The 26642-nt window shown below is 42.1% G+C and overlaps 1 protein-coding gene across 2 annotated transcripts in view; it reads right to left on the bottom strand.

The window, feature by feature from the left end:
* The window catches only part of RHBDD1 (rhomboid domain containing 1), a 117070-nt gene that overhangs the window by 21690 nt on the left and 68738 nt on the right, over positions 1-26642 (bottom strand). Inside the window, exons 6-7 of one of the 2 annotated variants that reach the window (XM_027589139.2) lie at positions 25333-25476; positions 1899-2231 (exon numbers count right to left, since the gene is read on the bottom strand). In XM_027589139.2, the coding sequence (XP_027444940.1) occupies positions 2212-2231; positions 25333-25476 (164 nt within the window). In that variant the 3' untranslated portion in view covers positions 1899-2211. Of the gene's footprint in view, positions 1-1898; positions 2232-25332; positions 25477-26642 lie in introns of those variants that run through there. The other variant, XM_027589137.2, reaches the window with a different exon arrangement.

The raw sequence follows: 26642 nt of genomic DNA, 5'->3' as shown, positions 1-26642 counted from the left end.
AAACTGAACTTTTACACGCCCAATTTTTATGCTATAGGTTTCCTTCCCCATTCTAGCTTTAGTTTATATACAGAAGGATTCAGGAATACACAAGGTCACTTGTGCATGTGCAAAAAATGAGCAATAAAAAAGCAAGACATGTCAAATATACTTCAAAAAAGGTACCCTGAGGAGCAAGAGCTTGATCCAGTGTGGAGAGACAGACCCTCCGGACAAGTCTGTCCTGGTCACTGTGGTGTTGCTAGTTCAGGTGGCCAGTGAGTATTTGCTGAATGACAGAATCCCAAAGAATTTTCATGGATGGAGGGCAAGTTCCACCATTTCTGCCTTAATCCAGAAACACAGCCCATCAACCAGCTTTGCAGGCTTTTGAGTTTAGTTCAAGTGTACTCTGGTGGCCTCCAAAGAGGTTTGTGAGGAGCAAGTACTCCCATTGTCCATCCACATAATCACGGACCCCTTTTCTAGGGTGAAATCAGGTCTGAGTAAGAGAAGAATGGCTCCTAGCCTCGCCCCTCCTCGTTTAGTCCCTTTGTATTTCTTTCTTTCATAAGGAAGGGGCTCTCTCTCTCTAGCTTTCCACCATGTTCAATAGGTCACTCGCTACCGGATCCCAGAGCTCTGAAGAAAGATGAAGAGTCACCTTCGGATTAAAAAAAGTCCCACAGTCGTATGTTTTAATATGTCTGACATGCTATAAGGTAGGACTTCCAAAAATAAAAACCCACAAAGTCCTCAAACATCCCCACATGATGGACGGACATCTCTGCTCTCACTGAGCTTATAGTCGAGTGGGGTCTTAGGCACACACCAACAGCCACCGTCCCCGTGTGAAAGAGCTAAGAAAGTAACTTCTCTGAATCTCAATTCTCTTATGAAAAAACAACCGACCCAAACCCAGAAACCACAGCCTTCACGGCAGTATTGAAGACCGAAATAAAAACAAACAAACAAACAAGATGGGGAAGTATTTCACAAGCTCAAATTGATGAGAAGTCAAAGTGTTAATCCCTGAAATCTGGGGACCTCTGGGTGGTAAATGTCTCTTACTATGTTTGACGCTGCACCTGCTGCCTCTGAAGGACTGGGGCTCAGGACAGACACATCTCTACCCAACCCTAAAAAGATGTTCCTGATGGATAGACACACATAAACCAGGATGCTTCATGCACAGACAAATCTTGGTCCATATCACGGGACTCCAAAGAGACAGAGGTTTAAAAAAAAAACAAACTTCTTTTTGGAAAAAACATGAAACCAATTAGCTTCAGCCCTAGGCAGGCATCACTATTTACTTGCCCTAAGGATGAAAAGCCATAGGCTGCTCCCGAATTCAATTTTACTTCTCTCTTTTGTAGACATTTTATGAAACACCTAAATCCTCCCAGCTGGCAATGCTAGTAGGTAAAAGGGGAAAATGAACTGCGTTTTGGGAAGAAAGGATCACGTGGCACAGTGGAGAAACAGACCCTAGGAGGCAGTCTGGCTCTATTATTTTCCTTTTTTCTTTTCCCTCTTCTTTTTCGTGGGCACCAGTTCGGGGAGCAGCATGGGAGAGAGCAGGGGTGGGATACGACCCAGTTAAAAGCAGCCCAGGACACAACAGAAAACACTGAAGGATAAATGATAACATTTATCAACTTGTGTGAAGAGAAAACTGGCTGCTTCAAATGTGTTAGACTAGACCCTCCTTCTGGCTTCAAGACTCCCTTTGTGTCTCACCACAGGATGTGTGTTAAGATGATGTGCAGTGTGTTTAAGTAAAACAAGAAAACAAACCAAGAAAAATTTAGCGTGATGAAGGAAAATCTCCTAAAAATACTTTACTACGACTTCAAACATGAAATCACATTTACAAAATAACATTTTAATGACTTAGGCGTAAGTGACTCAGGAACATATGGATTAAATTTCCTTCAAAATGCATATGGCTTGAACAATTGGGGGGGGGGGGACTTGCCTGGCAAAATTAGCTTGGTTTGTAGAGCACAGCTCTGGAAAAAGGAGAAGAAAAAGTGGCGTGTCAAACTGCACTCACTGGAGCGTCCCTTTCTGGAATTCTCTCTGGTGACTGAGTCAATTGGCTCCATCAGCCATTACCTAAGAAACTTGGAACAACTTTCTTGGAAATGGTTTAATTCTTTTTCCCTATTTAGGCAAAGTATTTAATAAGTTTATAATAAATGACTCGTCTTCATCCCCAATATCGTGTCAAAAACAGAGGTCCGCTTCTGTAAAAAAAAAAAACAACAAAAAAAAACGTTGAGTCGTCTTAGACCCAGAGCAAATGGCGTCTGTGTCTTTTAGACAATGGGGTGCAGCTATGTACACAGAGGTGTTTTTATTTCCTTTCAGTCCATTTGGAACAAACTTTTGAGAATACCTTTCTTCCCCCTGAGTTAAAGCTGCAAATTTTAGGCAAAGTCCACAATAATCAGGCACTGTTTTGCCTGCTCAGCCTTTTTTTTTTTTAACCAAACTTCACATACAAATCCTACCACCACTATCATCACTATAAACTACCTTACCATCCGTAGTGTTTACTGATTCCAAAATGTACCTTCAAATATCATCTCATTCCATCCTAGGGACAGTCGTGATGAGCATTCGACCCTTTAGATGAGCAAACTGAGATCAGGTTCACAGAAAGGTCACAGAGCACCTACTAGCCAGCGTGCCAACACCCATTGTACATTCCTGTCTTGGTATCTTTTACTGTCCATTTTTATTTTTTGAGAGAGAGAGAGAAAGGGAGAGGGTGCGGGGGATGGGGAAGGGCCGAGGGAGGGAGAGAGAGAATCTCAAGCAGGCTCCACGCTGGGTGTGGAGCCCAATGTGGGGCTCGATCCCACGGCCCTGAGACCATGACCTGAGCCACAAGAGTCAGATGCTCAACTGACAGAGCCACCCAGGCGCCCCTGTTCAGTTTTATTAATATTTAATAGTGGTGCTCTCTAGAATGCCTCCTCCCTTTATCCCCAAGTCCTAGAATCTCCATTCTTTAAGGACTGGAACAAATGCCACACCTGTCGGGATATGATCCTTGAACACTCAGCCTCTAAGTGTGATGGTCTTTTTTTTTTTTTAACGTGTTAACAGGGCTCAGCTGTGGTCTGCAGTTACTCCATCAAACCCTAACCGGGGTGCCGTTATGAAGGTGTTCAATAGATATGATTAAAGTCCATAATCAAGTGACTTTAAGGGAGATTATTCTAGATAATCTGGGTGGGCGTAATCCAGAACAGCCCTAAAACCAGAGTTCAGGTTTCCTTGACAAAGAAGAAATCCTACCTGTGGACGGCAGCTTCAGCCTGCCTGCCCTGCCGGCACACCCTATAGATTTCAGACTTCCCTGTTCAGCGCCCTCCAGTGCATAAGCCAATTCCTTGCAATGAATCTCCTAATACATGTCTCCCACTGGTTATTTCTCCCTCTAAATGATGTTCCTATCATTTATATAATTCTTAAGCCATTTCTCTAGCTCGATGCTAGTACTGTAAGATCTTTGCAGGCAGGCCCAGGTCTCAGGCCTCTCTGTAAGCCACACAGCATTTAGCCTTACGTATGAATAAATATTCACGGAAGAATTAAATTATGTAATGCAAGAGCAGAAGAGAGTGCCTCTTCCTCCTGTGAAACAAGTAAACCTGATTACAAGACGTTCACGGGGAAGGAGGACAAGCAAAGGACGGTCGCAGCCTTACAGGTGATTTCACCAAGGGGAGATTTCTGTCACCTACAAACCGGTTACTGGTTTCTCCTTGCCGGACAGGACAATCCTCTGCACGCAGGACAGTTAACATTCCTGGGCCTGCAGCACTGAACGATAATTACAACCTTTCTACTTCTACCCTGTCGATGCGACAACAAAAAAAGACACCTTCCCAAACGAGCCCCCTGCAGGGGCCATACGATGCTTATCAAAAATTGCCTTCTTAGCATTATAGCAATTAAAAGTTATCAAAATACACAGTAAAAAATTACATTGAAAATGGCTTCTCCTAAAACAAGTTGCAGAATTATGGATCACAAAAGTGGAAACAGACTAGCAGGTTATCATGAATGCCAACAAGCGACCCCATACAGGAAGTCACAGGCAGGCAGGATAAGGGATTTCAACTTCAGACACTTTACCCAGGCTAAGGATGTACATCACTTTACTAATTCAACAAATACTCAGGAGCCCTTCTGTGAGCCAGGAACTCTTTGTTACTAGCTCATGAGAAAACAGAAAGATTTTCGGGGAGTGCAGAGGGTACATTTGGGATGTCCTGACTTCAAATATTAGTTATGTGGGATTCATGGCATTCATTCTGGGGGATCTGGGGTCAGAGCATCAGAGCTCTGGTCACCAGGTCACTAGCATCAGAGCACCATCTGGGAACTTGTTAGCAAAGCAAATTCTCAGACCCCCATCCCAGCCCTGCTAATTGAGGAACTCTGTGATTGGGGCATTCTGCTTAGTGGGTATCAGACTCCCCTGCAGAGCCTGCTGAAACAGACCACTGGGTCTCACCCCCTGGTGCTTCTGGTTCAGCAGGTCTGGGGTGACGTCCCAGAATTTGTATTTCTAACAGGTCCCCCGGACACATTTTGAGAAACTGTGCTCTAGATCTGCACTAGTCCAATGGCCACTAGCCACACATGGCTATTTACACTTAAGTGAATTCAAATGAAGTAAACTAAAAATTCAGTTTATCAGTTGTATTGACTACAGTAGTAGTCCATGGTTTTGCTTTCCACTGTGAACCATGTATTGTCAAGAGATCAACAGCAGCCCAAGGCTACGTCATTCCCTTCATTTCACCTCATCCCGTAGTCATCTTAACAGCTCACATCATCACAAGAAGGGTGAGTACAAGGTATTTTGAGAGAGACAGAGACCACATTCACTTAGCTTCTTATTACAGTCTATTGTCACAATCATTCTATTTTACTATTGTTGTTCATCTCTTACTGAGCCTAATTTCTAAATTAAACTTTATCATAGGTATGTATGTGTAAGAAAAAATGTAGTTTATGAGGGTTCAGTAGTATCTGCGGTCCCAGACACCCACTGGGGGGCCTTGGAATGTACAGAATGTACAAGGATAAGGGAGACCTACTGTACATTCCCAGGGCTCAGCACAAGTAGCTAGTGGCTAATGTACTGGACACCGAGGACAGAGACCACGTCCATCACTGCACGAAGTCCTATTGGACAGTGCTGCTCTCAGTTCCTCACAAGCCCCCCTAGGAGACCCCTTTCATATATAGTCAGGTACTGTAGGCAGAGAAAAGACCAATTTCACCTATTAACCTTAACAATGAAAAGCACAAGGCCAGATGGCCCAAGTCAAAGGCAAAAACTGCTTTGTGATGAAGCTTCTTCTCACATGGACAATTCACTGTAGCCCCAGGAGTAACATCAGGGGTTTCTTTATTAAACACCAGCTAAGGCTGGGGAATCCAGTAGCAGTAAGGCAGCTGATGTCAAGTATCAGGTTCCTTTTCATTAGTTATCAGGGGTAGAGGTGGGAGTTAAGAAACTCAAGCCTTTAAAAGCACAGGACCCCTGTTCTAACTCTGATGGAACAAGAGACAAAAGCAGAATCTATAGCACCAGCCACTGTTCATTTCCTAAGGAGCTCTTGTCAAGGCTATTGCTGACCTTGGCCTTCCTAAATCCAGGGTCCATTTCTCAGCTGTTACCCCACAAGGACTGTGAGGGCCATCTGGCACAGCTGAGTGCTCCTTCCTCCTGGATTTATCTTCAAGGAGCCACCCTCTCTTCTTCTCCATTTTCTCCCCACATTGCTGGCCCCTTCTTCTCACTCTCCTTTGTTGGCACCTACTTTGCTCTCCAAACTTCATGTCGGAGTGCAGGCACTCGGTCCTCGATCCTCTTCTCTATTTATACTCACTTCCTTGGAGATTCCATCCAGTTTCATGAGTTTTAATACCATGTATGCCATGCTGAGGACTCGCAAACATATTTCCAGACCACACCTATCATCTGGCCTCTTACAAACCACCTCCTCAGCATCCCTACGTGGAGCTCTCATAAGCCTCTCACTCTCTCCAGGTCCAAGACCGAACTCTGTTTTTTCCCCACAGATCTGTTCTCTCTGCACGGTCAGGTTAATGGAAATTCCAACTTTCCAGTGCCCTCAGCCAAAACCTCAGTTCCCTCTCTTTCCTCTTTTTCTTACCATCACAACTATTCTGTCAAAAAATCCTTCTGCACCACCTTCAAAATGTACCCAGAAGCTGACCTCTTTGCATCTCCTCCAGGGCAACTGTCTGATGGGAGCTGTGGTCCCCGCTCTCTTGGACTGATCTGTCATTGGGTTTAAGGTCCACCAGCTGGAGATCGTTACCTTAGTTACATCTGCAAAGACGCTCACTTCAGATACGGTCACATTCTGATGGGGTCTTTTGGGAGTCACCACTCAACAGACCACTGTCAACACAGCCGCCCAAGTGATCCTTTAAAAAAGTTAAATTATGTTACTCTGCTGCTCAAAACCCTCTCATGGTCTCATCTCAGAGGAAAACTAAAGTGCTCAGACTGGCCTAAAAGGCCCCACGGGATCCAGCTTTTTTACCTGTCCTCGCCTCCTTCTGGGCACAGACAGCACTGGCTCAAACTAGCGCATGTGGAAAGAACTGGAAGAACGTGAGCCATGTTTTGAATTAGCACCAAGAGGACTTGGTTACTGACAACACCTGATGAGGAATAAGTCACGGAGGTAGAAAGGTATTATGAATTTGGTTTTGTATGTGCTGCATTTGGAAGGTCCTTGAGGGTGTTATATGTAATTTCAGAAGCTCAAAAAGAGCTTCCTCTGGGGGCGCCTGGGTGGCTCAGTCGTTAAACATCTGCCTTCGGCTCAGGTCATGATCCCAGGGTCCTGGGATCGAGCCCCGCATCGGGCTCCCTGCTCAGCGGGAAGCCTGCTTCTCCCTCTCCTACTCCCGCTGCTTCTGTTCCCTCTCTTGCTGTGTCTCTCTCTGTCAAATAAATAAATAAAATCTTTAAAAAAAAAAAAAAAAAGAGCTTCCCCTGGTCTGAGGAGATAAATTTGGAAGTTGCTGGCATACAAACAGAAACTGAAGCCTTGGGAGAAGAGAAGAACAGCTAGGGGCGCCTGGGTGGTACAGCTGGTTGAGCGTCCAGCTCTTGGTTTCAACTCTCACGTCCTGGAATTGAGCCCCAAGTCGGGTTCCGTGCTCAGTGTGGAGTCTGCTTGGGATTCTCTCTCTCTGCCCCTCCTGCTTGTGCCCTCTCTCTAAAATAAATAAATAAATCCTTCTAGGCAAGTGTCCTAAATACAAGTTCTACCTGATTTCTTTTTTAAAGCTTCTCTTTATTGCAGTGGTTCTCAACTAGGGGTGACTGTGCCCCCCAGGAGACTGTCGACAAGGTCGAGATATTTTTGGCTGTCACAACTAGGCGGGCAGGTGCACTCCATCCAGTGAGTGGGACCATGTACTACTCAATATTCTATGATGCACAGGACAGCCCCCTGCCACCCCAACAAGGGACTATCTAGCCCAAAAGGTCAATACTGCTAAACCCTGCTCCAGAGCAAAGCTCCTTGAAAATGCAGGCCATTTACAACACACAGAAGAGGGCTCAACTGTGGATCGAAGTAACTATCTTCAAATTTTCTGTCCCAGAAACATCCCAACGGCCTAAACAAAACCAACTTAGTTTTTGGAAAAGGCATCAAAACAAGTACACAAAAAGGCACAAGGTTTAGATAGTAAGAAAGCCTATGGATGCACTTGACTTCTCCCTCCTTCCTTGCCTGGCTTTCCCATCCTCTCGTTTACTTCTTTCCCGCACGCTGGAGAGTTAAGTTCTAATGATAAATTCATCTCGACAAAATTCCTTTACCAGAAGTAAATGTGAAAGTCGGAAGAATTTAGTAAGACAGCCTTTTGCCCATATATAGAAATGATGAAAGACTAGGCCACGATTAAAGTCTGAGCAGAGTAACATAATTAGCAAATTTATGAATGGGTCTTCTTTTCACGGTTCCACTGTCAGGACTAATTACTTGTATTAATTAGAACTGTCAACATATGAATATGCTTGTTGAGCCTGCTTCCTATGGTAAAATACGAGGCTTGTAAATATCAAGACACTTGGAAAGATGCAAAGACTTTCATTTATTAGCAGCTCTAAATGATGTGGAGGCACCGGCTACACAATGAGCCTTGGGAATGGACTGTAAATAGATTCCTAGTTAATGAATTTGCTGTTTGTTCCTCCTTGCTTAGGCATTAGTCTCCGTGTAGCCTCTAGATGAAATAGCCGATACATCACTCCTTTGGAAGGACAATGGCAAAGGTAAGGAAAGAATGTGCACATTACTGAAAACCGGAAAGCGTAGCCAGGATGGTTAAGGTGGGCAGGAGGGAGCTCTTGTCTCTTCTCTGAGTCATCAGACCTACTGTAAAATAAGTTTTAAGAGCTGCTCGAGCGAGAGGGGAAAGACAGATGGGGGACGAAGAACCAGAGTTGGAACACCACTTTTAACTCTGGGTGACCCTGGGTAAGCAGACAAGTTACTTAGCCTCTCTGTGCCTTGGTTTTCTCACCTGAAAAATGGGGCTAGTGACCGAGCTTGTCCAGAGTTGTGGTGAGCTTCCAACGAGGCCATACATGCAAGGGGCTTCGAGCAGCACCCTGGTGAAGCATGTACTAGCTCTGTTTTCATAACCCTCATCATCTGGGATGGGGGCAAAGACAGAAGTGAAGACTCCTGGAAGGAGATCTGTGGAGTGACCTGCACAGTGATGAAGAGCTCTGGAGTCAGGTCTTGATTCATACCTTGACTCTATTACATTTAATTTCTGAGCCTCAACTGTGCCTGTCTTGGAAGTTCTTGTGAATAGTAAATGGAAAAAAAATGCATGTAATATACTTGCTCTGCGTGGTCTGTAAGAAGCTTGCTAAATGTTAGTGCCTTAAGTGTTCGTTATCATTATTACCTTTTGGGAGAAATCTCCGAAATCGAAATGGATGCCGAAAGAAAGGTTTCGGTAAGTGATCTAAGATAAGTGGAGAGAGAAAACGTGTGGCAAAGGAGAAAGGAGAGCGAAGTGGCAAGAAGAGGTGCTAGAGTGAGTGCCTTCTGTGCCGTGTGTCCTTCATCCATGTCTCAGGTGGCGGCCGCCACCACAGGGCCTCGAGCATGGCTTAACTCCCTAGCCATCAAATCTCCATAAATCCCTTAATGACCCGGCTCATTGGTGAAGGAGAGACAGCCGGGATTCCAACTGAGGGCCTGACTGACTGCAAAGCCCAGACCCAGACTGTGTTGAGGTGGGAAAGTAAGGCTGCAAAGAGCTTCATCACAGACTGAGGGGTATACAGACACTGAGCTCTTTCTGCTTCCTTTTTCCTTTTTCCCTTTACATATAAAAAATAGTAATCAGGGGAGCCTGGGTGGCTCGGGCGGTTAAGCATCTGCTTTCGGCTCAGGTCATGGTCCCAGGGTCCTGGGATCGAGTCCCACCCACATCAGGCTCCCTGGTCAGTGGGAAGTCTGCTTCTTCCTCTCTCTCTAACCCTCCCCCTCCCTCTGCCCCTCCCCACTGCTGGTTCTCTCGCTCTCTCTCAACCTCTCTCTCTCTCTCTGGCAAATAAATAAAATCTTTAAAAAAATAGTAATCAAATTCTTGATAGGCAAAAGCTTGTTCTGGCTGGTTGGATAAACTTTACCTGATAACTACCATAAAATACCATAAAATGTTAAATTAGGGTCAGTTAATCAAGTCATTTCAATTTTAATTCCCTTAAGTACCAACTTGGCACCAGTCCACAAAAGGCGGAATTATTCTGTGTTTTATTTGACAAGGTCCTTCCAGGGACTCCTATTTCTGACAGTGTAGAGATGGCCTGTCTCACCAGTGCTGCAGGGAGTGTTCCAGAAATGACTGAAGAGGTCATCTGCTAAGGTCTCTCCCAGTTCTAAGATTTTCTATTTCTGAATATCACAAGATGTCGATACTACAACTGATTTCGATTGAAAATCCATTTCTGTATAAAACATATAAAACTAGACAACGAATAAAATGTGGTTAAGTTTGATACCTAATCTTGCCTAAAAATCGTGCAATACCTTAAAACCAATTGGGTCAAAAGTTTATAGCATCAAAATAATATATGAAGAGAACATCTAGTTGGAGAATGTTCTGGATCATTTCACAAGGATATTTGTTAAATACAAGATATCAGAAAATGCACAGAAGTTCCTAAAGACATATTAAAAAGCAAGCTGATCCACACTGACCACTGGAACCCGTTAAAACTTATTTTAAGGATATATCTTCCCATCTCTACTCTAGTTGCTCACTAATTGCTTTCGAAGCAAAACAGGCACCAGAGGATCCTCCTGACAATCCTCTAAAGTAGTGGAGAATCTTTAGTAATGGTTAGAATGTGCATTATTGCACATCAAAGAACTCCGTTGTTTTTGTTTGATTGCATATTATGCTTAAAAATGAACTTGCATGATACAGTAGAAACAGCTCTAAGAGGGGAGTGTAATGATGTGGATTCCAGGAGGAGCCCCAGGACGGATAAGCCCTGAGGCTCTAGCCAATAACAACCTTTTTCCCCAAGGTGCACATTGTAAAGGTGGTTAGGACCAGGCCATTCCTAACGCACTTACAGACTTAGAATCCCAGGAATCACTATGTTAACAAGAACTCTGGGTGATTCTCATAAGGCCAAACCACTGCCACGGGGCCCATAGACTTAACAGTTCTGCAGTTGCTGGAAGTGTCAGGTGAACTCTTTTTAAATGGCACAGCCGACCCATCAGGTTAGAATTGTCTCTAATTGGTGATCTCGTGAACTGCAACTTCCCTAATCATGAAAAGGCCTGAAAATTTCATTCTTCTAAGAAGAAACATGTTAAAAGGCAACATAATAATACAAAGAAGGACTACGAGCAATAATCATTAAAATTCACTGCATTATTCAGTAATATTTAAGTCTGGAGAACAGAATAAACAAAAACCAAACATGTTATAATTTCTTAATTGCATGATTTCCAGTAAGAATTGGTATGTGATATAAGACGGGCTTAATGTTTGTTTTTTGTTTTTTTTTTTTGTTTTTTTTGTCATGGAGACATGTCAAGAAACCATGTACCACCCTTTCTTCCATCCTTCACATCCCTAAACATTCCCAAACCAGCCTTCCCCCTTATCTTTTACTAACAATGGTTTCACCTAAATAAGAGCTATTTTTGCTGATGCCTTAGTACTTCCCTCCCTCCATACACCTTTCCTCTTTGTCCCACTTGACCAAGTTCTCTGAAGGCAGGAAATGTGGTCTTCATCTTCATTCTGGGGGAAGAAGGGGAGCTATCTTGCCCCTATTTGGCACAATATGGGTTTTCCATACATTCTAAAAATTACATATAAAGAATTTAGAAATCTAGGTACTGTTGAAATGGGTGGTATTATCTGTACCTCCAACTTAAAAAAACAAAAGCGCTCACTGCCGTCTGCTAGAGCTCCTTCAGGAGCGATGCAGAGATCGATGGGAACCTCTCACCTTGGTCTTCAAGGATCTCTCCACGTGAAGCCTGGGCAAGATTACAAAGCATCTCTGTGCACACTCCCTCAGGCCAACCCCACCGGCTGTGGATCCCAACTCATAATTTTAAAAAGGTCCCCACGTGATTCTAACAGGAGGGCGGCTAAGCACCACCAAAATCTCTAAACCATCTCCTCTAGTTACTTAAATACCAGTCAACTGTATGTTTGGTCTTTCTTGAATTACAGTCCTCGGATGCACCCACGGTCACCATTCACTTACGGAAACACACGGGATAACAATGGTTATTCTGTTTTCAGAAACCAAGTGAAGTCACCGCAGTTAGGAATATATTCAGTTCTCCTTGCTGACGGTGAGCTGTATCTTTCAGTAAAGTCCTCTCTCCTTTATTCTTAATATTGCCTTTCCTGTCTTTCCACTGAATTGGAAGATTCCATCTACAGTTAGCTGATGTTACCTGTGGGTTGGAAAACATTTTGGGATTTCATATCCGCTGGACTCTCACATGTATCCACGGCAAGCCCTGAAAACACTCACCCATGAAATCTGCCGCACACATTCCCATACAAAGCTTAAAGTGGGCCAAGAAGACATACATTAACCTCTCCTTGGAAAACTTAATCTGAAACTTTTTGATGAATAATTTACACAATCCCGATTCACTAAAATTTCTAAAATTTCATTCCAATAGGAATGAGTATGAATACAAAAGAAGAATTCACTAAGCTAGTAAAGTACTAGTAGCATTTCATAGAATACTAGTACTATTATTATTAATTAAAATATGGTGATGACAACCCTACTGATACAGTATGAGAGGGAAAATAACAGTGACTGAGTCCAGAGACTCTGGAGCCAAGACTGGGCTCACATCTACCGCCTACTAGTTGTGTGACCTTAGTCAGCATCCGCTTGGTTTCGTCTTCTCTGAAATCGGTAAATAGTAAAACTCACCTCATTGTTGTTGGATTAACACATGTACACGCACGCACATGTATATACACAGACGCAGGGCACTTACAATGGTGCCTGGTATGCCAGGACTCACTTAAACTCCGTCTCTCCCCCTGCAGCCCGATCCTCACACATAGCACAGGGACCTTCAAATCCATATTTGCTCTTATTGCTCCCCTACTTAAAACTCTCCCTGGCTTCCACCGTCCCCAGGACCAGCTACAAAACCCTTAAACACCGTGTACAGGACCTTTCACAACTGGATTCCCACCTAGCTTGCCACTTGGGGGCTCCACATGAAAAATATCTTGCAGGCCCAGACAACTTAGTTTTTCCAATGGGCCATCCTCTCAGCTTGGGGTCTTCATCCATTTTCTCTGTTCCCCTCTTGGTTCAAACCCTTCACGACTCATCACTTTCAGGGACAACCATAATCCTTAGATGGGCCATGGTCTGGAACCCACTAATTGAAATTTAGGGTCAATAACCCAGATCACCCCCAACTTAGATACTATACATTCATTCATATGAGAAAGGATGCTCACTACCCATGTGTTCAGCCTGCCGAACATTATGACACGTAAGGTGATGGCAGATGTTATGACGTCACTGCTCTGGAGGAAGATCCCTGAATTCTGAGTCTCGAGTGAAGGGCGTCCTCTCTGTATGCCTCTGTCTTCTGTTTGCTTTAGGTGCAATTTTTAAGTTATTTTCACGTTAAGGAGTTGTTTCTCTGTTCATGGAACTGCAAAGAGCAGAGCAAGGCATGCTTTTAAGAAAATACAAGTCTGGGTGATTTTAAGGACAGCGCTCATTTGATCTCATTATTTGGCCAGGTAATTGTCAGGAAAGAATGTCCTAATTGCTCATTAACTCTGAAGATGTCCCCCTTGCATGGTGTCAAGGTCTAAGAGATACAGGGTACACAGCATCTGTACAAACAGCTGCTGCTTTGGGGGACAAAGCTTTAGTTTCATGCAGCTAAAAAAACAGCAGATGTTTTTGATTTTGGCTTTAAACAATCTTATCCACAATCGAGTAGAATTTGGTGGGGAGTTATTTTCTCCTCGGGCTAATAAGATGAACCACGTTGCTGGTTAAATGCTATTTTTCTGGGGCCGCATGGTTTTTCACAACCTTTGCTGATAGAAATCATTCTTGGTTCGATTGTAATCTTCCAAAATGGCAGTGGACTTTTAAAAGATCCTCCAGAGAAAGGCTCTCCCTGTGAAGCTCTTCCACGTCCACCCACCTGTCCCTATACGCAGGGGACCGTAATGAGTAAAATCATAGCAGAAACACGCCATCAGCAGAGGCACACCTCAGGTCCCTTCCTCACAGCGTACAAAGAAATCCAAAACTCCACTGAACAGCTATGCCCACATACCAAGAAGAATGGTCTACATGTTTCTGTGATACGGTAAACATTAACGTGATAATTAGCAAATCATTAGGGCTACCAAGGACTAGAAAATGTCGTAACTTGACAACCGTCATTGTGTCAAAATTATGCTCAAAATGGGCCTTGCTGGGCCCGAGTTATCTAAGTCAGGGGCTTAGTCCCCTCTGCACCCCCAAATGTCTCACCAAAAAGCATCCTCTACACAACAGCAAATTACTTCGGGTTTAGGATTTCTCTCTGTCACAGCAGTGTGTGCCAAAAGAAGGGCCCTGCGAACCCCCAGAGACACAGCTTATTTAAAGTTGTAATGAAGACAGCAGGTGTTCTATACAGATGTCACTTCTTCTAGAAGACACTTATTAAACACTTTATCTCCCTTAATGTCGAAGGACTAGCTACATTTTATTTTCTTTCAGCATCATTGTAGCCAAAAGCAAACTGTTTCTTTTTAGTCTCACTGAGCTGAAAATTAAAAACTACTGGGCTTTGGGTGGTTTAGGTTGATCTGTAAAGAATTCTAAATGCAGTGATTGAAGAGTCAACCCATACTGTTTTCTGGTAACACAAAGCTGTATTTTGCAATACAAAAAAATGCTCTTCCACAGAAAGCACGCCATACTTCTCCTCTCCCTGGTGACCCAAACCTCTGCGTTCCAACTGCCACACAACCTTTCGCTCCCATGAAGCAGAACAGATAGGAAAGGACCACTCTCCACAAAATGTACGAAGCTTTACATTTCATACACTGTCAGGTAAAATGGAACTGCCTGGTGCCATGGTTCCTAACCTGCATGCTAAAGCAGCCTCGAACTAGGAATCCAGTGTGTTCTGGGACCTTAAGAAGGAAATCACTACAGTAGGCAGGGAGAGCTAGCTACTGATGACAGGAGCAGTGGGCCTTCTTGTCTGCAGGGTGTGGATAACTTTAGCCTGGAAGGTTCAGAACAGAGAGGAGAAGGGAGAGAGATAAGCAAAAAGGAGGAGGGGCGACAGGATCTCACTGGGCTCTTCTCAGTCTCCCCCATCACTCTGCCTGCCCCTCAGGAGCCTGCAGAGGTTGGAAGCATGAATGCGCGACGTACAGGTGTCTGAATTTCTCTGCAACAACCTGATGCCTTCAATGGAATGGGGCTGGAGAGAACATCAGAGAAGAGCATGGCTAATACTGAGTATTTTTAGCAGTGCATAGATTCATTTTAATAATATGTTTTTCCTTCTAAAGGTTCCACATGATTTTGCAGAAATTTTAGAAAATGGAGTTAAGCCAAACAAGAAAATAAAAGTCACCATAATCTTATTCTTGAGAAATAAGGATAATTGGCATTTTGTTAAATATTATCCCAATCTTTTTTACAGCACATTTACTAGGTCTTCCAAAAATAAGTGGGTTTTTACTAAGAATACTAGTTGTATTCCTGCTTCTCATCTGATACACCGTGAACCTACTTCTGTCTTTTTAATGGCTGAGTATTATTCTAGATCATGATTTATTTAATCTGTCCCTTATCGTGGCATGATTAGGCCATTTGCAATTTTTCCAAAGCAGATGATTTCAATGTAATTTTAATCAGCTTAATATTTATAGTAATCTTCATAACATTGCACAATTTCAGTCCTGTGTTATAACAAAAATAGATTTAAATAACACAGATGTGACACAGGAAGATTTCTGGTCCCTAATTGAGATTCATGAAGATATATAAATACATATTATGCATGACTCTCACATCTGGCTCTCCATAACTAAGTACAACAGAATTATAAATAGTTCTGGACCCTTGGAGAACCGCCATGTGATGAAACTAGACAACTGTGAAAGCTATGTGTGATTCTATAATAAATGGAAACCAACATATGACTCTTGATTTTTCTTACTAGCAACACAACACAACAAAATGGATAGCAGACTGTGCACGACTATGAGCAAGAGGACTTTGAGAGGCAGAGCGGACAGCATTAAAAATTCTCTCGGGAATAATTCCCACTCACAAGGAGCGGGAGAAATGTGTAACAGCCTGACGTAAAATTCTGATGTCTTCAGCCACACTTAATGTGAGCACATTTATTCTTTTTTGGTTCTGAATCATTTCTCTTCAAAAAGGAAAGCTACTGAACAAAAATAGAGCCCTATTTAAATGAACGATACAAATATCTTTAATTAAAATGTCACTAATGTGTCTGTATTAAAAATATTTTCATGCTCATATGCTATAAATTTTCATAGAAATGAATGACAGCCAAGCAGATGATTTATGATTGTGTACAGTAAGCATTTTTTTTTTTTTTTTGGTGTGTGACGTGTCCTATAAGGTACCTGAGATGCAGGTTTCTTGTGTAAACGGGTGTTCTTTCCCTACACAAATGATTTATTTTGCTATTTTTAATGCTATCAAGATCTGTTGCTTCAACAAAACCAAAAACCAAACAAACAAAAGAACTTAGCCAACCATTTATGGACAGGTGAGGACCACAGTAAGAGAAATGTCCTTGTTATTCTAGAAGTAAGTCTTTCTAAATGTAGCCCAGACTGTTCCAGAGCGGCCACACCCATCGCAGTTCTCAGGATTCTGAATTCGGGAAGATCACAACAGCCGATCCACCTCCCAGAGCACAAACAAAACTCCAGCTCAGTACCATCCTGACCATATGGAGAGCAGTCGCTGCTGTAATTGACAAATCGATGGCAGCCTAGAAAAGCTTCTTCTAAAAAGGCTCTATTGTATGATACAAAAGTGTCCCAACTAGGAACAGAGAAGTCTGGCCTCCTTGTCTGGTGTTTACCACTTGGAATGTGACCCTGGGCAAATCATTTAACTTCTCTGTGCCACCGCTTCACAATCTGAAAAACGAAGCTAACTACAAATGCTTATTCTGTAGCGCAGCGTGGGTATGTGAAACTTCCTAGAACCATGGACAGGCACTTAATTCTTGTTGACTTGGAAATAATTTCACCAAAGCATTTGCGGTGCTTTCTTTTGGGCGCCCATATTATGGATAGCTGCAAGGATATACCTCAAATGTTATGTGGTTTTTCTCTGGGTGGTGGGGTTATGGATTATTTTTTTGTCTTCTTTTCTTATTTGTATTTTCCACAGTGAATATATATTGCTTTTTATAACTAGAATGACAAATGCTGCCCAAATCGTAAAAGACTGTGATAGATGAGCTCAGGTACCCGTCATCACCCATCACCTGTCTCAGGTCCTCAGCACCATCTACCTTAGGACATCTGGAATTCAGGTATAACTTCCAGAAAAGGAGTTGAGTGCTGCCACTCCCATGGCAAAACAAAAGCAGACCCACACAGCAATGACGGCGCACATCTTAACAGGTGTTAGCACACATACATGAGGGCCACCTGTCACACTTCCTCACCCATCTCCCCCTTCCCTGGAAGGCCAGGTAGACTCTGCCCCTGGCGACAGGGGAAAGCTGAAAGTCTGTCTGGGGTCAAGAACAGAAGGCTCACGCAGGGGTTCAGCTCTAGGGTGGCCTCATGGGAGCCCTAGAAATGTGGGTTCAATCTAGCACCTTCTAGGGAGGTCCTGACTTCCAAGCTCCTCACACCTGCCTACTTTACACCTGCGTCCCCAGGGCAGGACACTGTCAACAGTAACCGAGGCCAAGCTCACAGACATGTATATAGATGGTGAAGGGCTCCTCTGAGTCTGTTTCCTCATTGGGTGAAAACAGGTGTCGGGGATATGATGACCTCTAAGGTCATGCTCACTGCCAGCATATCACAGTTACATCTGAAAATGGTGCTGCTTTGTCTCATTCTTTGTCACTGACTTTAAAAATAATTTAAATAAATTAAGCAAAGGATCACAATAACACATCCTCCCCAAGATTTAAACTGAAGTCATGTGCTTAATATGCTCAACGATGTGGCTCTTTACAGACCCCAAACTCATGACTGATGTTGTAGTTCAACTCACAGATGAAGATGGAATATTAAGGTACAATCATGCAAAATATTATATATACTTTTGATGTGTAATGATAATGCTGAAAGAGGAATTATAAAGGCTCAAATAAAAAGAAAATAAAATCCGATTCCCTGAAAATTTCAACTACTGAGTCTATGTAACAAAGTCTGGGCCTTCAGCTCAAAAAAAAAAAAAAAAGACTGTTTTGTTTTATATTTAGTATAAATATGTAGGATTAGAAACTTCCTCATACCCTCAATTGTTTGATTAATAAGAACGTAAGATCCACTGTAATTTTAAAGCACTCTATGACATCTCTTTTCCAAATTAATACACTTCTGTAGGAACAACAAGAGTTTCTTAGGCCTAAATTGTTTTCTGTAATGATTTGATTTTATGAAATACTGAATATACACATTACTTCTGAGATTAAAAACTGTATAGATAGCTTGAGTATACAAATCATTGTATTAGTAAACTTGATAGTCTATAAAATTCTTATATAACAGGGAATCATGGTTGCTGAAATATTTCATAGATGGGTTAATTAAAGTGATCAACTCATTTTGAAAGTTACTAGGGGCACCTGGGTGACTCAGTTGGTTAAGTGGCCGACTCTTGATTTTGGCTCAGGCATGATCTCAAGGTCCTGAGATTGAGCCCTGGGCAGGCCCAGTGGGAGCCTGCTTAAGATTCTCTGCCCCTCCCCTGCCCCTCTCCCCACTGGTGCTCTCTTTCTCTGTTGCTCTCTCTTAAAAATATTTCAAGAGTTACTATATCTCTTTTGTGAATCTAATATATTGGTTAGCTGAAGTGAAGTAAGTCACTTAAATCTCCCATCGTTCAGCAAAAAAAATAACATTTTTGGTTTGATAGTAAAGAACAGGATTTCTTTCTGTAGCCTACAATGCTTAACAGTATCTGACACTTACAAGAGGCTCAAATGCAGATTTGCTGAGTAACAGAATGAATGATGATCTGAGCAACATGAGTGTGCAAGGTAATATTTCTGAAACCGTTAAGATTTGGTAGTCCAAAAGCAGTCTCCAAGTGTGGGGAGGATGGCAGGGACGTGGGTGGGTGGAATTAATTCATTAGTGTTCTGTTTATACTTTTATTGTTAAATCTACTCATTAGCATCTGAATAATGCTTTCAATAAATGGTGACTGTGGGGGGTGGCAGAGGAAAAATTATAAATATACACATAACCATTACTGTCAAATTCCCAAATATGTTTAAATTTCATGTATCTTTATTTCTATTTTGTTATTCCAGTAACAGCAGGCTATGGTTAATATTTTAAAAGTTGGGACCTCAAGAGAAGCGGGCTCCTTTCCAGTAGGGACCTACACAGAACTCTGTCCTGCTCATTTTATTATTTTTCTCCCTGGCTGGGATATTCACATGTTGTTTCACAGATTTGAAAACTCATATACTTATGTTTTTTTATGTGGACAGTTTGACATCTAGACACAGTCTTGAATATGAAACTTCACTCACTGAAATGAGTATCTCCAACACAGACTAGCAAGTGAGAATCATAATCCAAAGGAAGTGTTCTGCAATGAAACTGCTTTTAGACAATCTGGCAGATGGTACTTTTTCATTACATAGAAACTTTTCCTAGGGGAAAACACAGCAATTTACTTAAAAAAAAAAAAAAAAGTGAAGCGGTCACACAGAATTAGCTGCACATCTCTGTCCTGGCCTCCAATGCCTCTCCGAAGCCAAGCAGGCCAGCCGTGAACATTTGCATATGTTAAAAAACAGCCCAACTGCATTATGCCTGCACTGGGCCAAGGAAGGACCATATAATCATGCAACCGAGTAAGATACCACCTCGTAATCCATGTATGGATTGGCTGAGATCTGCTGTCGATAGCTGTGTCAATTTATACTCCTGAGATGGTCTTTCATCTGTGAGCCCTGAGACCTACGAGTCACACGCCAATATTCCTGACGGTTCACAGTGCCTCCACCTCTTTCTTGCTACACCCCTCCTTCTCAGTCCATTACCACAGAATAATGAAAAAGGAAGAGAGTACCCAATTCAACTCTTTACTATAAAAAAATGATAATAAAACAAAGGTCTGATTAGACTCAGTCATTCACACCTCAAATAAAGCTAAGTTCATTAATACGCCAGGACTGAATGCAGGCCACTGACATTCCCATCATTTTCCCTTTGTACCACGCTGGGAAAGATAAAAGGAACGAACATAATGCATTTCATTTTTCTCAAAAATGTCCACACAATAAAGAAACAAGACAGATGCTGCTCTTATATATGTTGGTGTAGCTTCAGTAAAAGGAAAAATGTACAGTAGTTCTCTTTACCTAAAATGTGTCTCAATTGGTCCCTACAAACACATGATGCTTATAAACAAGATTCAAAGATATTGTCAAATCATCTGTTAACAACAAAAGCACAAGATATTAATTGGGAACCTAAATATTTCTTTTTTCCCGAAATGGCTTCCCTGGTAATTTCACATCCAAAGACCGAGAGACAAAGCAGCAACCAGTTTCATTCTGGAGCCAAGACCTCTGTAGTATATTCCACCATAGTTTCACATATGGCTAACCAGCAACCCCAACTGTACAGTGTGGGGAGGAGGTGGGGGGGTGACAGAGCTGCTTGATTTTCATGAGAGAGCCAAAGTGTGATTGTGGCCATTTGCCTTGCAGAAGAGTCTAAGAAAATCAGCACAAGTTACGCCACTTGCCAGTAAGGATTTCCAGCTTTAACCAGTACACATGCTCCAGGCTGGCAGACAGGAGCTGAAAAGGACACAGCTTTGTACCCAGCCACCAGCTGAACTTGGTGGCAGGCTATTAAAAAAAAAAAAAAAAAAAAAGGCACGAATTATACATGGAAGGATGTGGGGGAGGGGGGAGAGGAAAATGCAATGAGCTAATGTTCCTACTTGGCATCTGCCTTTTGACTCAAAGAAAGGGATGGCTCTTTTCCAGAATGTTTCTATTATTGTGGTATCAGCTGCCTGTTGGACTCGCTTATAAAAGTGGAGACTGCCAACAGAACAAGACAAGATTTCTGTTGATAGTAGTAAATGTGCATGTTCCTTGAAATAATAGGGATTTCAAGATTTCTCCTACAAAGGCTCTTTGGTATTACTATTCCCGGCATGAGCTTCTGGACCTGTACGGCCAGGTACTAGTGGGGATCATGACAACAGCAAATTCTGAACTTAAAAAGGTGCTACCTTGATTCTTTAATTTACTCCTCCAATATATTTAACTAAAGAACAGTTTGAAACTAATTGGTGCTGGAAGTTTCTTGCTGGACTGACATTCTACCAAATGAATTTCTATTAGTTGGCCCTTGCAAGTCTCAGTGTTACTCTATTACACTAACTTCTTACTCTGAAAACTAGAAATCAAAGAGAAAAAATTAAGCATTTATCCAGGCTTTTAAAAAAAGGACTATAGATTCTACCTACTTCATGAGGGATCTTCTTTACTTAAAACAAAAAAAAAAAGGTAGTAAACAAATATAATAAGAATGACAGATTCAAACCCCGATGAAGAATAAGGAATGTTTCCAGCTTCCCTTTGGGGTGTAGAAAGCTAGGAAGAGCATCACTCCTATCTTATAATAAACATAAATGTGAGACAATCTGCAAATTAGTGACTTTTTCTCAACCCATCAGAGAGCTGAAGCAGTCAGACAACTAACTAAACAGAGGTCTAAAAAGGTACGGGAGCACTTGCTCACCTAGGTCACACTCCACTGAACACTAATAAAAAGAAGAAAAAATATGTAACAATCTCAACCTATAGAATTTTTTTAAAAAATTACTATTACAATAGCACACCTCCCCCTCCAAAAAACATACTTAGGTATAAATCTAAGATAATACATGGAGGAGCTGTACGTTCAAAACATTTAGTGGTATGAAAATCTGATTACAAGATAACATTGAATGAAAGCAAGTAAGGTACAAAATAGTATGTATATAGGGTCAGAATTTTATAAAATAAAACTCAAACCAAGTATTTTTTCCATAGGGAAAAAAAGGCTAAAAAATATTAAGGTCTTTAAAACAATGTCTCTTTGGTTTCTTGTTCTTAATAAGGCAATCACAAAGTGTTTTAAAGAAAATAAAACTGAAATTAATATAAACAATTTGTAAAGCTAATTCCTTTGCTGCCACCTGTTACTATATAATGCACTTCACGATGTCTCCTTAAGTCAGTTTTCTTGGAACTAGTTCCATATGCTCTTAGAAAACATTAATTTAATAAACTGGTTTCCTAATTGCAGAACTAATTAGAATCGTTAGTATACCAGTGATATTCTGGATCTTTAACGGGGTATAGTTTGCTCTATGTTCACAGTTTTGCGGCGTTTTCCACATTTATTTGAATACAGTACTTGTGCGTGGGCTCGTGAGAGAGACAGGGCAAGGTTGCCTTGGCTGACCTTCCAAAGGAGGCTGCAGACATCGCATTATTTTGCTTCTAAATACTTCAGTGTGTATCTCCCAAGAATAAGGGACATTCCGCTACTTATCCGCAACACCACTATCACATCCAAGAAAGTCCGATTACTTCCCTAACAACTTCTAATATCTACCCAAATACAAAATTCCTGTTTTACAAAAAACTGACTTGATAGTCAGTTTTTCAAGGTTTTCATGTTATGTTGGGTTGTTATGTCCTTTTAATAAAAATCACACCCTGTTTTTTTCTTTTTGACATGGATTTTCTTTTTCCCCTCCAGGAGACCAGTCTCATTGAATTGCAGAAATCCCATGGTTTGTCTGATTATTTCTCCATGGTGTTACTCAGCTTGTTCCTCTATCCCATGTGTTTCCAGTATGTTGACGCTTACACTGGAAGACTCAGAGTCAGGTTAAACACTTACAGCAAGAACATGATGCTGTGTTCCTCAGACTGCATCATATCAGGAGACATGCAACAGGCCACCTCACTGATAATACCGCTGAGCTTGATCACGGCATTTAGGTGGTGACTGCCAAATCTCTCCCTTGCAAAGGGACATCTTTCCCTTTGTTATTAGCACTTCCACCATGAGGTGATCCATTATCACTGTCCTGTCTCTCGATAACCTTCTAAGTGATGGTTTTTGTAGTCCTTGATGGTCTTTGCAGGACTACCAGTTATTTCATTAGGTTCCTTATTAATTTTTATTTACCTCTTTAAAATTTCTTGATAGGAAAATTTGGGTCTTTGTGATATACAAGTAGGTGAGTTCTGACAAACACAAGAGTGTCGTATCCACCACAATAATCAAGATACAGAATAGTTACATCACCTCAAAAAATTCCCTCCCACTGTCCCTTTGGGGTCCTAAATTAAGTTTGGTACAAAGTCCATGCTCAGTAGATTTACTCCAACCTTACTCGTCCCATAATATTTCCTGTCTCACCTAGTAGTGATTAAACTGCTATGTGCATAGGAATAAAACCATGAAAATGTATTTTAGTACAGGCTCTGGGGCGCTACCCCCCAAATTTAGGAAGGCTAAGGCAGGCTGCTTGTGATCGTGATACTGTTAAACCACTGAGTATATGTGATACAATGACTACGAGCATGGCCCTAATTCTCTACTTTTCTTTCTATCCATACTCTTTGCAGCTCCTGCCATGAAGAGGCGGAGTGTGTTTCTGAATCCCATGGGTCTTGGCGGTCACTTGTTTCAGCGACAAAATACAGTGGCATTGGCGGGGCAGCAGCATAAGCCTTGCTTGTTTCTACTCTCCTGGAACCCCTGGCTGGAGGCCTGGCAGATGAGCCTGGGCCAGCCTGCTGGACGAGGTGAGGTGTGCGGCCTCACCTCCACCATCACCTCCAATGACGGTCAGTGAGGCAAGTCAATGGGGTCATCCTGGAGCAGCCAGCTCCACGTGACCCCCTGCAGACCCCTTAGCACACAGGCCAGGCCAAGATCCTGTAAGCTTGGCCAGCGGACCCATATGCTCAAGAGGAAGAAGAAATGTTTATTGGTTCCAGCCATGTCAGGGTGATTCATTACATAGTAATAGATGACTTATACACCACAATTCTGATACTCTTTACCTAAGGAATACTGACTGACTGATCTCTTTCTCTCCATTCCCCACCCAGCCCCCGCCCCCTTCCTCATTTGGGCTTTTATTCCTTGTTCAGACTGCTGTTGTCATTCTACCTCCAGGTCACTGCTGCTCTGGACTGTGTTCTCTAAAGTCAGAGGCCAGGTTGCCATAATGTATGCATTCCTACCATCTAGCATAATGCCCGGTGCCCCCCACAGGTGCTCAGTCCTTGTCTGTGGAATCAGTGTTGCCAGATTCATAAAGCACAGCTCTGGTCACATCACTCCCGACGCAGGACCCTACCGGCACTTACAGCACATACCAGGTCCGTTTTCCACCTGGCTCACTTGATTCTAGGACCTCTGTGATCAGGCCGAAGCCTCGCTCCCCACTCTTCTTCCCCTTCCTCTCTTAGGGCTCCATTCCAAAGTGAGGGCTGGCTGACCACGTCCTTACTTCCCTGTCTGTGTGATACTGACTCTCCCCACATCTCTGTAAACGCGGCACATTCTTGAAGGTCCGAGTCTTCTGTGAGAGTCTGGTAGGTCTAGTGAAGGAAGAGCTCACCACTTCTCCCTGCATCTAGCAATTAGCCTGAGCCTCCCTTAGCTGAGCGCTCTCTCCTGAGCACCTGATACTATGATTACCTGTCCGCTGTAGCATCTAGCAGGCATCTCCACTACCTGAGATTGTGACCTTTTTGAGGGAGAGTACATCTTCTACCTGTCTGTATTCCCTATGGTACCTAACGCAGACCGCGAAACATTACGAAGACCTTTGTAAATGCTTACTGAATGAATGGATGGTTTTTTGTCACTACTAAAACAAGAATAACAGTGGTAAGTCAACCCCACGCCAAAGATGGCACGATAAATACAGTGGTTTTCATATATCAGTCTATAAAAGAATCTTCTGGAAGGCCTGTTGAAAATACAAATTCCTAGGCTCTGCCCCCGAAGAGATCGGTTCAGTAGGTCTGGAGTAGAACCCTAAGTTTGAATTCTTACCAAGCTGTCCATGTGACTTCGGGGAAGGTTTGCGGGCAACACTTTGATATATACAATGACATACAGCCTGCTTTGTAGATATGAAGTCCAAAGTAAACTCCTTTTTTCACGCACCTAAGATTTTTTTTTTTTTTAAGTTTCTTAACTTTAATACAAAGGCACTGAGGAGCGCAGTGGGCCTATAAAAAGAACAACTTTAATAATACATACATAGTCTGGCACCTTATTAGCTTAGGTTGCTGGGAATATGGCATCACACCCCATTCTTTGTAATCACAATCTGCACACATTTTTTTTTCATCTACATATCCTTTTTATAAACTTTTTAAAGTTTAATTTGCTACAAATAGTCCTTTTTCAGACCATCTCACCATATGAGGTATGCTTTAAAATACGTGAAGGGCACAAAATTCCTACCTCGGTCCCAGAGGCTGGCTCTTAATGCTCTCTCTAGCTGTTCCTCCTCACTCAGTCCTGCTGTGTATGCATCATAGTTCCTGGATATGTCTTCAGAGTAACCTGGCTGGCCATATGGGTAATATTCCGGATACGTGGAGTAGCCTACAGGCACAGGGAAAATGTCATAAAGCACGGCTGTGTACTGTTCTTTCCATTCTTCCCATTTGTAAGCAAACACAATAAAATGATCTATGCCATCATTCTGAGTACAGTAATAATCAAAGTAAGAAAAGATGACAAATGGAGAATTCCTCCATGACCGTGGGCAATGACAGTCTTATCACTGTTGTACCAACAGTGCCCAGCATGGGACTGGACATGCGTGAGTCCTTATGAGCTGAAGAGGAAGAAGATATTAATTTAGAAGGTCTGAGGGGTACTGGAGAGTGTCTGGTGTGAGCTATTTTCATCTGGAGTGGATTCTTGCAGTTTAGAGCTATACACTACTTGGAGTATTTTCTGTAAAGTCCTGACTAGGGTCAAGGGAGTGGTTGAAATAATAGTTGATCAAGCCTTCCTGTCTGGTGGTTCCATACAATGAAAGGCAGACTAACATTTGATGCAGATACTGCAGGACTTCTGTGCTGGGTGTGACACTTTGGACAGTAATAACTACATTGAGATATACAAGGCGATGTCTCTATAATTATAATTTTATGTCAAAGAACATAGTTTCTATTAATAGCACTTTCAAGAAATTGGTTGCTAGATAAAATGAGAGAAGAAACAACCTGCTCATTAAATAATGCTTTAAGTATCAGACTTACATGTCGAATTAATGAAGGTCAATTACAGAGCAGAGTTCACTTCTGCAAGGTGTTTCCATCAATCTTTTTAAGTTGGTTTGAGTTTACTCCTTACATCTTCTTTAATTGCCCACTTTTATGTAATTTGTTTAGAAGAGAATTGTTTCCCCCAAAAGATTACCAATCTAATTCTGGTGTAATGAGAGAGAAGTAAGGGTCTGTTTAGCTTTATTCCTTCTTTTCTTCCATTATCATACCTTTTGGGGATGAGTTTTCAAATATTTAATAAATGTGTTTTGTTGATGAACATTCCTACCCTTTATTTTGAGTCATGTGTCATAGGTCTCCATATCATCAACAGAGTACACACCTGAGTCTCAATTTCTTATTGCTTTAAGACTACAGGAAAAAACACACACACACACAATAAGACCAAAAAGAGGAACAGTGTAGGGCAGAATCTGGTTAATTAAGATTTGATATTCAGAATATTTGATAATTGGTCCTGAGGCTATTTTATTT

The sequence above is a fragment of the Zalophus californianus genome, chromosome 3 (genome assembly GCF_009762305.2).
Source record: "Zalophus californianus isolate mZalCal1 chromosome 3, mZalCal1.pri.v2, whole genome shotgun sequence".
Lineage (NCBI taxonomy): Eukaryota > Metazoa > Chordata > Mammalia > Carnivora > Otariidae > Zalophus > Zalophus californianus.
Note: the sequence above shows the minus strand (reverse complement) of the source record. Positions and strands in the feature narration are given on the sequence as shown.